This window comes from Mus pahari, chromosome 9 (assembly GCF_900095145.1).
Source record: "Mus pahari chromosome 9, PAHARI_EIJ_v1.1, whole genome shotgun sequence".
NCBI classification, from domain to species: Eukaryota; Metazoa; Chordata; class Mammalia; order Rodentia; family Muridae; genus Mus; species Mus pahari.
Window position 1 is genome coordinate 55,738,776 of NC_034598.1, and position 11,184 is coordinate 55,749,959.

At 43.5% G+C, this 11,184-nt stretch overlaps 1 protein-coding gene across 1 annotated transcript; it reads left to right on the forward strand.

Moving 5' to 3' along the window:
• The first annotated feature begins 4,509 nt into the window (after positions 1–4,509).
• On the forward strand, positions 4,510–10,964 carry LOC110326104 (cuticle protein LPCP-23-like). The gene is made up of 3 exons (XM_021204268.1): positions 4,510–4,691; positions 6,187–6,341; positions 10,645–10,964. The coding sequence occupies exons 1-3, from the start codon at positions 4,510–4,512 to the stop codon at positions 10,962–10,964; spliced, it is 657 nt and encodes a 218-aa protein (XP_021059927.1).
• The last annotated feature ends 220 nt before the right edge of the window (positions 10,965–11,184 follow it).

Sequence of the window (11,184 nt, forward strand, 5' to 3'; positions counted from 1 at the left end):
GAGACTGGGTTTCTCTGTGTAGTCCTGGCTGTCCTGGAGACCAGGTTGGCCTCGAACTCAGAAATCCGCCTGTCTATGCCTCCCGAGTGCTGGGATTAAAGGCGTGCGCCACCACGCCCGGTGGTAAACTTTAACATATAGAAATAGTTCATTTATTGTAGGCAATTAAAACAGCTAAGGGAGAAGATTAATAAAAGACTTTCTGGATAGCATTCAAATAATAGGTGTCAAAATAATAAATGAATAGATGTTAAAATTTTCTTGCCACACAGTAAATGAGTGAATGAAACTACAGGAGCAACCAGAAGTAATCTCATAGGTGACCTAACAGAAACACTCGAGCACCTATTCACCGACTGCTCCACACCTCCTAAGACCGAGATTTAACTCCAGTGTGCATGGATTTGTAAAGAAAACCAAATGAACATCAGGCTAGCAAGTCTTCTTATAGGCACAATAGATACTTAATTGGGATGGAAACACATGACTGGAGACAGAAAACCAAGCTCTGTCTTTGTTGATTGTAAACTGAACCTGACTACCACTACAGCATTCCAACATCTACAGAATCAATAAACGTCTCTGCACAGGCCCCTATGGCAACCACACATAGATGCGTCTGCGATTTCATCCACCCTTAAACTTGGCTGCTCCTATGATCTTCATGTCTATATAGAGGAGAAGGGGTTTGAGGAGACATCAATAAAACAGCCCTGGCTACTAATAGCTACTATGATAATTAAGGAAGGGAGACTTCCTCCTCCAGCTCTAATGGAGGACATGATACTGGACTTATCGCCCTACAGAAAACAACTAGAAAATAAGACAAAATGTTTTTTTTTTCTTAATCATCTTAAGACATTCAATGATAGATAGTGCAATACTGTAAACCTTAAAAGTGAAGGAAATGAGTTACTTAAGTCTGTTGAGTGTAAAGCCCATCCCTGTTTAGTGTGTGGGGTGCTGAAATCAGCAGACAGTGGGTAAGTCTCTAAGGAGACTGAGATGGAGCCCGAGCAGCCAAGACTTCTGTAACAATGGCCGCTGTAGAGGAAAGAGCTCTGTGAGAAAAGAAAGGCAGGAGGGAAGAGGAGACCACTTAGGATGGATGCTCCTGGCCTCCGTTTACGAATTCTAAGCCGAGAATTCCCAGGCACAGACTTCACTGCTGCTTACGGTTGGGACATTCTATGATGAAAACTCCCCAGATCTCTGTCAGTACTAGGAAGAATGGAGTTCTTTGAGACAGGGTTTCTCTGTATAGCCCTGGCTGTCCTGGAACTCACTTTGTAGATCAGGCTGGCCTCGAACTCAGAAATCCGCCTGCCTCTGCCTCCCAAGTGCTGGGATTAAAGGCGTGTGCCACCACCTCCTGGCAAGAACAGAGTTCTTAACAAGCCTTGTGAAGAAACCTCACTGAATACCTAAGGCAAAGGGAGAGACTTCAGGAGAAAAGTTTCTTTTCTTTTTAATTCTTTTTTTTTTTAATTAATTTTATTTATATGAGTACACTGTAGCTGTCTTCAGACACACCAGAAGAGGGCATCAGATCTCATTACAGATGGTTGTGAGCCACCATGTGGTTGTTGGGAATTAAACTCAGGACCTCTGGAAGAACAGATAAAATAACAAAATAAAATTGTATAGAGTTGTCAGTTTGATTATTGACACAAACAACAAGTTCATAGATAAACTGTCAAGTTGGTTTTTTTTTTTAAAGCCTCTGTGCTGAAAGCTGTAAGAGCTGAAGTAAAATTAAAAAGAATTCATCAGGGGCTGGTGAGATGGCTCAGTGGGTAAGAGCACCCGACTGCTCTTCTGAAGGTCCAGAGTTCAAATTCCAGCAACCACATGGTGGCTCACAACCATCTGCAACAAGATCTGACTCCCTCTCCTGGAGTGTCTGAAGACAGCTACAGTGTACTTACATATAATAAATAAATAAATCTTTTTTTTTTTAAAGAATTAATCGAATATGCTCAAGAGTAGATTAGACACATTAAAAATCATCTGTCCACACTTGTCATCTTCAAAAGCAACTACAGTCATCACATGGGATCATGAAACACAATATGATCATGAAAAGTCTTCATATTCGTACACAGAAATGAAAAGTCCATTGGACTTGAAAACAGTGTTTGAAGTTATCCAAACCGAATGCGGAAAATGAGAAAAGACGTCGGCACGGAGCTCAGCAGTCTGTAAGATGACCACGTTAAACAGACTTTTTACAGAGGATCAGTTTTCCAGAACAAGGGAGGGCAGAAAGAGAGAAATCTGTTGGAGAAGAAGGATATCAGGAATATTTGGAATACTTCCAAAGTTGATGAGAAAAGCCGAGCTACACCAAGAAAGCACATCTTACTATGTTACTAAAGAAAGTGGAACAAACTTTGTAGTTCAGGCCAACCCGTGACTTGATCTATAGCCGAGCTGGCCTTGAATTCATGATCTTTGTGCTTCAACCTTCTCTGTGCTTAGTCATTGGTGCAAGCCACTACACCTAGAGGAAAAATATTTTAAGATTCATGGACTGACTCCTTCCTATAATCCCAGCAATCAAGAAGCTGAGACAGGAGCATGGTGATGAGTTTGAAGCCACTCTGGGTTGTAGCGTGACCTTCTGCCTCTAAACAGAGACACATAAAAGGCCTCAGTTGAGTGAAAGGTAAAAGAAAGGAAAAAAAAATACTTACCAAGCCAAAGCTATTCTTAAGAAAGCTGGAATGACTTTGTCGATGCCAGACTAAATCCACTCCAGGGCAAGAACCATTATCAGAGTCTGTTGGTAGTGCAGGGAGACAAATATTTGGCAGTTTGCTATTCTAGTCACTCTACTTTTGTATATGCTTGGCAAGTCCATTAATAAAATATTAATAATTAAGAGGGGAAATAATTATGTGTTCCAACAAAGGCTGGGGATAAAGTCCTCGGGTAGAGCCCTTACCTCACATGTACAGGGACCTGCATTTAGTCCCCAGTGCAGGAAGAAACCAAACAAGAAAAGTGGGGAGGGCTGAACCATTGTAATGACAACTCGCCTCTATTCATTTTTATATGAAAATGGCCGTTACTGCACTTTCCATTAACAGTCTTGCACTCCAGAGATCAACTCTTTACCTCCTTTAAAAAAAAAAACTCTTGTCTCCCGTGGAATGACTATAATACACGCCCTTTTGAAACCGTGACACATGTGGGCATTCAGGAAGATTTATACTTCCCTGAGAATATGGATATTGGTTCTGGAAAGCCGCAAGAGGCTGTCAGCTCTCAGAGGTTCCAGAGTTAGTACATGCTGAAGTATTGTTGGTAGTATATATGTCATATTATCACATCAGAACATAAACCAATATTTCCCCCTTCCTTTCCTTCCCTCTTCCCTCCTTCCTTCCTTCCTTCCTTCCTTCTCCTCCTTCCCCCCTCCTTCCCTCTCTCCCTCTTCTCTACCCTTCTTTTTCTGCAAAACAAAGAAGCAATTTGAAAAAAAGAATGGCCCATGACTTACGTGACAATACAGCAGAAGAAAATCACCTCACTTGGCTTTTTATCCGACTGCAAAGTAGTTTTTATGACAAAATTTCCTTTTTCTCCATTGGGCATCAGCCTCATAAGAATTTCATATAATTTTTTACAGTTAGATATTATTCCTAGCCTTAGAGAGCTATAGTCTTCATAGTTAGACATTAGAAATAGAATATGTGTATGCATATTCCTTTCTAATTCTAGGTATCACCAGGAACTGAAAGATAATAATAAAACAGATTTTTAACCAAGTATACTACATCAGGCACACAGCATTTTGTTATACCTTTGATATCTCGCATTTTAATGAAACAATACAAAACATGTTTGCATGTTAATGCGTCAACATTTATTTGGCATATATAACACATGCCAGGTGTTTCCTGGGCACGTTTATTTGTTTTAATTTGTAAGCCGGCTTGTTTAAACAGGGATTGCAGTGTTCTAAGAGTATGACTGGACTGCAGACCCTTTCAAGCCAAGGAACTGCTTAGTGTCTAAGTCCGAAGACAATATTTGCTGCTTTGTTCAAAATCTGGGGAGAGCGTCCTTTCCCGGCCAGAGAAAGTTTTTTTTTTTTTTTTTTCCTTTTCTTATTTTTAAATAGGGCCTCTCTACATATCTCTGGCTGTCCTGGAACTCACTATCTAGACCAGATTGGCCTTGAACTCTCAGAGATCTGCCAGCCTTTGGTTCCAAACGTAGGGATTAAGGGCATACACCACTACGCCTGGCATTTGGCTTTTCAGATGTTTGCCCTGTTCGCATAGGTAGATCCTGTCTAGACTATATACTAGCATTACCTGGAGCTCTTAAGACCTTGCTAACGTCTGTTTCCACCTCATTAAACCATCTGGGCTGCATCAAGCTGGGGGAAGTCCCCGTCACTGAAGCATGCCTTCATGACTCTGAAGTTCTGCCTTGCAGTATTAACACCAGGCTACCTCCAGCACCTACTTTCCTCTCACAGTTCATGGCCTACCAATAATGTCCATCTACATTTCCAGTCGACCAATCATCTCCTTGTACATTTCCAGTCCACCAATCATCTCCTTGTACATTTCCAGTCCACCAATCTTCTACGTTTCCAGTCCACCAATCATCTCCTTCTACGTTTCCAGTCCACCAATCATCTCCTTCTACGTTTCCAGTCCACCAATCATCTCCTTGTACGTTTCCAGTCCACCAATCATCTCCTTCTACGTTTCCAGTCCACCAATCATCTCCTTCTACGTTTCCCCCACTGATCCTGTCACTAGAGCCATGTGGCTTAGGGTGCACTCCCAACTCAAGGCCTCCCTCCACAGCATCTTCTCTTTCCTATGTCTCTAACACTCGTTTCCTGGCATTCTCCACACTTGTTCCTCTGCTTCTTTACAGGACGACCATGTTCATCTTATATTAGGAGTTCCCTGGTTCTGTGACGAATGCTCTCGTCCCTGCTCTGATTCTCCATCTCCTCTTCCTGCTTTCTTTGTATCAATAGCATTCATCTCCATTCATCCTTAGTTAGGCTCTGTCTATTCTCTCCTAATCTCCTATGGCCCACCCGCAGCACCAAGTTCTGCAAGCAGGGCATCCTTTGTTCTGCTCGCTGCTATGTTTTTAGAGCCTAGGACAGTGCCTCACACTTGATTGAGAAACACATCTCTGGAAGCTAAGAAACTAGAAACAGGTCTTTGGCGAGGGGATTGGGGGTGACTTTAGGGAGGTGGGGATAGTACAAAATGGTAGACATGACAGTAGACAGGGATAATACTGGGAGAAGATCTCAGACAGGTAGAGACGGGGACCAAAAAGCCAGGGAGGTCTTAACAGGAGTAAATGGCATAAAGAAGCGACTTAGGACCCTAGGAGCTTGCAGCCCACGTACAAAAATATAATGAAAACAGATGTAAGATATGAATGCTATTAAAGAACATGGGTACTGGGAGCTAAAGGGTTAAGAGGGGATGAGGTGAATGGGGAGGGAAAAGTGGGGTAGACGGGGCTTAAACAAAACTAAGGATATATATAAAGAAGTCTTATGAACAGAGATATCCTATATTAGTGAACAATGTCCCTACCAAAAAACATAGGATATTAAATGTAAATCTCGGTGTTAGGCACAATTACCTCTTACCAGTTATTGATTTTGGAGGCCCCAGAGTCACCTGAAACCATACAGGCTATTATTGTCTTGCTTTTGGTTGCCCACCAAACCTACTAGAGAGCAAGCCACAGCTGCTGAAGACACCATGTTACAGGAACCAGAGAAATCAATCCTGCCTAGACTGGGAATCCCTTTCCTTGTCGGTCAGCATCAGTTGTGCACACAAGCTATGATGGTTTGTATATGGCTGGCCCAGGGAGTGGCACTATTTGCAGGTGTGGCCTTGTTGGAATGGGTGTGGCCCTGTTGGAACAGGTGTGGTTCTGTTGGAGTAGGTGTGTCCCTGTAGGTGTGGGCTTTAAGACCCTCACCCTAGCTGCCTGGAAGCCAGTATTCTGCTAGCAGCCTTCAGATGAAGATGTAGAACTCTCAGCTCCTCCTGCACCATGGCTGCCTGGATGCTGCCATGCTCCCACCTTGATGATAATGGACTGAACCTCTGAACCTGTAAGCCAGCCCCAATTAAATGCTGCCCTTATGAGAACTGCCTTGGTCATGGGGTCTGTTCACAGCAGTAAAACCCTAACGAAGACACAAAATCACACTGGCTCTGATTATTTGCACAAGACCAAAGCAGTTAAAAGCTCTAGCAAGGAGGAGGAGGAGGAGGAAGAGGAAGAGGAGGAAGAAGGGCTCCTCGGGTCCCACTCCCGAGAAGCTGTTGGCAGTGGGTGGCTGTGGGCAGGGGTTGGAGGCTACGGGGGGGATAACTTTTCTTTAGAAATGTGGCCACTGGTTGGTTTCCCACAGTCCAGTGGAGGGCTCCACAGGCATGCGCATCAGACAGCGATAATGGGATTCATTTGGGTTTAAAAAAAAAACACACAAATACACAATCAAAATAAAACTTAAAAGCGCAAGTGCACATCACCACAAGTGCTGCATGGACAAACGGCTTGTGATGTTTTACGTCTCTATCCCCGTGCTAGTGAGGCAGGTAGGGATGGCCACAAGGGAGAAAACACAAGTACATTTGGAATCTTAACCTGTCATCTGCTTTAAACAGCTTTGTCATAAAACACACACACACACACACACACACACACACACACACACACACACAAAGCCCGAGGCCAAAATGTTTACAAAGCAGGATTCCTTTCTGACTAAAACAGGCAAGAGCTAGTAGAGTACAAGGCGAGTATAAAAAGGACTAAATGGACTGGTAAATTCTTTGAAGGGGGAAAAAAAAAATCACATCTTACAAAATGTCTTTCATATGACTGCCCTGCCCCCACCCCAGCCAACTCAAACGTCAAGACAACCTGTTGGAGCAGAAGACTCTCTTGTCCTTGGCTTAAAAGCACGGAGTTCAAAGATTTCACAGCGGGACAGTGCATTATTAGCTTCCCAGTAGCTTTTCTGTAAGATAACCTCTTTGATGTCTGGCCCACGATGACAGTTGCCTAGGATACTTCAAAGAAATCTGAAGGTCACCTTTGTCAGAAAATACTGAGTTTCCTACTAGACCTTCAGATAGCTGACGGATGACTAAGCTGTGGGAAGAGGTTTGGCGGCTGTGCCTTATTCTCTCTGTGTCCTTTGTTTTCCTAGCCCACGGGGACACAGTCTGCATGTGGACACACTGACTATTTAAAAAAAAAACGTTTTATCTTGCTCTATAGTACAGGACATGCTTGGTCTGATGCCTTTTGGAGACGAGGTGTGCTTCTTCTACTTTGCCCTTGTGCTTCTCAGCAGCTCTAGCGCTCTCACCTTAAATCCGAGTACAAAACAGAAAGCCAGGTAAAGTGGAAACAGGACAGACAATTGGGGGCGGGGCAGGGTGGGGCGGGGCTTTGGCGACAACAGAGTCTTGTGACAAATTTCGGGCCTCAGACTCCAGAGGAGGCCAGCATCAGGGTGCAGAGCTTTGTTTATTGTGAAGCCTGTAAACTTATAAACAATGTTTGAGCCAAACCCAAGCCCCTAAGTCTTTGGCCAATCCTTTCTCACCGTGCCCCATCACCGCGCCCCAATGAAAGTCCTGCCTGAAGAGGTTACTCGGAAGGAATCAGGAAGCATCGCTACCTGTTAGAACTTCCTTAAAGATGGGGCGGGGTGGGGGGGAAGCAGTCACCACCTTGGCCTCAGTCCCTTTTTTGCTGCCTTGTTGGTGTTCTGGGAGCTATCTTAGATCTAATGCCATGTGGGGCAGATCAGAGCTCTGTGCGGAGACTCAAGAGCCCATGGCAGGCACCCCACTCTCCATCCCACCCTTTTCCTTCACACAATTGACCTCTACCTCCCCACAAGGTCATTTACACAAGATGGCAACACAAGCTGGAAGAGTAATTCAGCCATTCCTGGGCTAAGTCAACCACCCATTCAGCTGTAACCTTCAAGGCCAGGACGCTTAAGCACAAGAACGTCTTCTTTTGAAACCGAGCCGGACAAATAGTCTGCACCAGAAAAGCAATCAACATCAACTGTTCACTTTGGTAAGTAAGCATCCTGGCCACCTTCTAGACCAGTCTTAGCTCCATTTGAAAGGACAACATAAACCTCCTTTGTCTCCACTTAAGGACCAGGTCAGATTTTGAAAAAATCCAAAACAAGATCCTAAACCCCCTCCCAAAGAACAGCCTGGGGGTAATCACAAAACACAGGGAAATATCTTATCTCCGAATGGGCCATTTGTGCCAGGTTAGCCTCTGGTTAAACATTCCTGACATGGGGATGCAGACCACTGATCGGCTGTGACCCTCTGGCACCCACCAGGGAAATTTTAGACTATCTAATCTTTCTAGAGAGTTCTCCTGGTTCCCTATAAGAAGGCCCATGAGCCTTTGTCTGGGGTCCCCATTTCAAAGAATGGTTGGCCCCCTGCATGGTGGTTGTTTCTGCAGAGTAAATGCTCTCTGTTTTTGCATACTGAGTCTGGGGTCTGCCTTCAGCAATTTTTCAGACCCTTACACATTCTGCTTGAGATCTGATGTCCCAGTAAAGAAGCCTGTCTTGTTATAATACATGGCTGGACCTTACTTCTACTGTTGCTATCAGAAGACCCTATTGTCTGTTATCACTGAGATATAGGTATACATTTCTAAGGCTATCTCCTCCTATGATTCTATAAATAGAATCCATTCCACCAAAGATCTTGCTGCTCATTCCCACCTGCTATTCCTTATCTGTTGTCATTATCTTGTGTTGCTTTTTAACTCCATCAGAAATTCCTCCTAAACACCCCCCCTCAGAAAGAAGTCAGGAATAGGGGTGGGGGGACACAGGGCAGACCACATTTCCCACTGCTGGGTCTTTATTCACCACTCGGATCCTCTTATGTAAAAGATATGTTAGGGCTGGAGAGATGGCTCAGTAGTTCTTCCAAAAGACCTGAGTTCTCATCCCAGCACCCATGTTAGATGACTCATAACTGTCTTAATTCCAGTTCCAGGGAATGTGACATCCTCTTCTGGTCCCTGTGGGCACTGTCATACAAGAGGCGCCTGCACACACACACACACACACACACACACACACACACACACATAAATAAATAAATAAATAAATAAATAAATAAATAAATATTATATTTATATCTTTGAAATGAATGCAGCTGAGTTCAGTTTGCTGCAGTTCAGTTGAGAGTAGTTATGCTCAGTGCAGTTTGGAGCAGAGCAGTGCAGTTCGGAGCTGCTGACTTTGTGGAGTTCAAGGCAGCTTTTCCAAGAAGATCAATTCAGTCAGGAGCCAAGAGGAGCCAGTCTGAATCAGTCAGCTTGGAGAGAAGTTTGAGCCAGAACACCTGAGTTGAACCAACCAGCCAGAGTTCAGAAAGAGCTAGAAAAAGAGAGCTTCTTTAGTAGTAAGTCTCAGAGGCTGAAACACTCTGGGTGTACGGTAGAAGATAGAGGCTGGGAGCTTCCAAGCCTGGGCCTAGAGATAGTTAGATAAGCAGGTGAAGAGTTATACCTTTGGTTTCTATTATGGCTCAGCCCAAGCCATGTATTCATAAAGCTTGGGTAGAGCTCTCATCCCACCCTTTCATAAGAGGAAATAAAAGTGATACATTTACCTTAAAGTTTGTGTGTGATGTTAGAGATTGAACTAGATAGTTAGTGCTAGATAAGAAATCTACCACTTAGGTATACACACAGCCCAAGATTTCCTGTCCTGGTGTGTCTTATCACAGCATCCTTATATTCTAGTTATCAAATTATTTTATTCTTATTGTGTGTACTATTTGCCCAAATAACATTTAATTCTTTATTTTCCCTATTATTTTAGAATATCCGCTTGTTGTAATCTCATTTATCAGCCCACACAGTATGCCTCTATGTCTGGTCTTGCCAGTCATGTATCATCACTGTACTATAATATAACCACTGAACTGGATTGTCTCTATAACAGCCTGTGTGATATCCTGTATGCAAAATCTCAAGCACAGAATACCTCTAACATCTGTTTTCCTTGCTCATACTTGGAGACTTTCTTTCTTGGCTATAGAATTATAGAACTAATCTCTCAACATCTCCCAAGAATGATGGTAAAAGATACCATAAGTATTCCCCTTCAAATGTCTTTCACCTGAACTAGAAAATACAGAGAATGAGGGAAATCTTCTATGCATAATAGTAGAATAAAAATTTAGTCAGATTCTGATGAGAAAGAAAAGACTGCCTATGAAGTAAGGTTGAAGTATAACAACCTTAGCACTCAATCATTACTTTCTGTAGGGAGTCTCTGACTTGGTGGAATCATTACTTTTTGGTTGTAGTAATAAAATACCCTGACAAAAGGAACTTAAGAAAGAAAGGGTTTATTTTACCTTACAGTTCCATGCAACAAGGACCATCATGGCAGGGAAAGTATGGCCCAACTAGAGGAAGAGGAAGTTGGTTGACCACATATTCATCCACATCCTGTTTTCAGTATTCCCCAGGGATCATAAGATGGCACCTCTGCTTAGCGAGTCCAGGATGCGACACATGAACACACTGATGAGTTGTTTCCTTTGCTCTCTATAGAAACATACATCTGTCAGCTCCACTTACAGGAACTTTATGTCACCATGTCTACTGCGCACGGGCCTGATGTCACCATGTCTACTGCGCACGGGCCTTATGTCACCATGTCTACTGCACGTGGGCCTTATGTCACCATGTCTACTGCGCACGGGCCTTATGTCGCCATGTCTACTGCGCACGGGCCTTATGTCGCCATGTCTACTGTGCACGGGTCTTATGTCGCCATGTCTACTGCGCACGGGCCTTATGTCACCATGTCTACTGCACGTGGGCCTTATGTCACCATGTCTACTGCGCATGGGCCTTTGCTGTCTACATGAGCTTAGGTTGATTGGTCTAAGGTTGAAATGCACATAAACCACTTCCATCAACCATGCTTTTTTTTTTTTCAATAAAAGGATATTTAGAGTTATCTTGCCAAGTTCTTCAAAGAAATGCTAGGATTTTGTTCACTTACAAGAAATTTGTATTTAGGGCTGGGGAGATGGCTCAGCGGTTAAGAGCACTGATTGTTCTTCCGAAGGTCCTGAGTTCAAATCC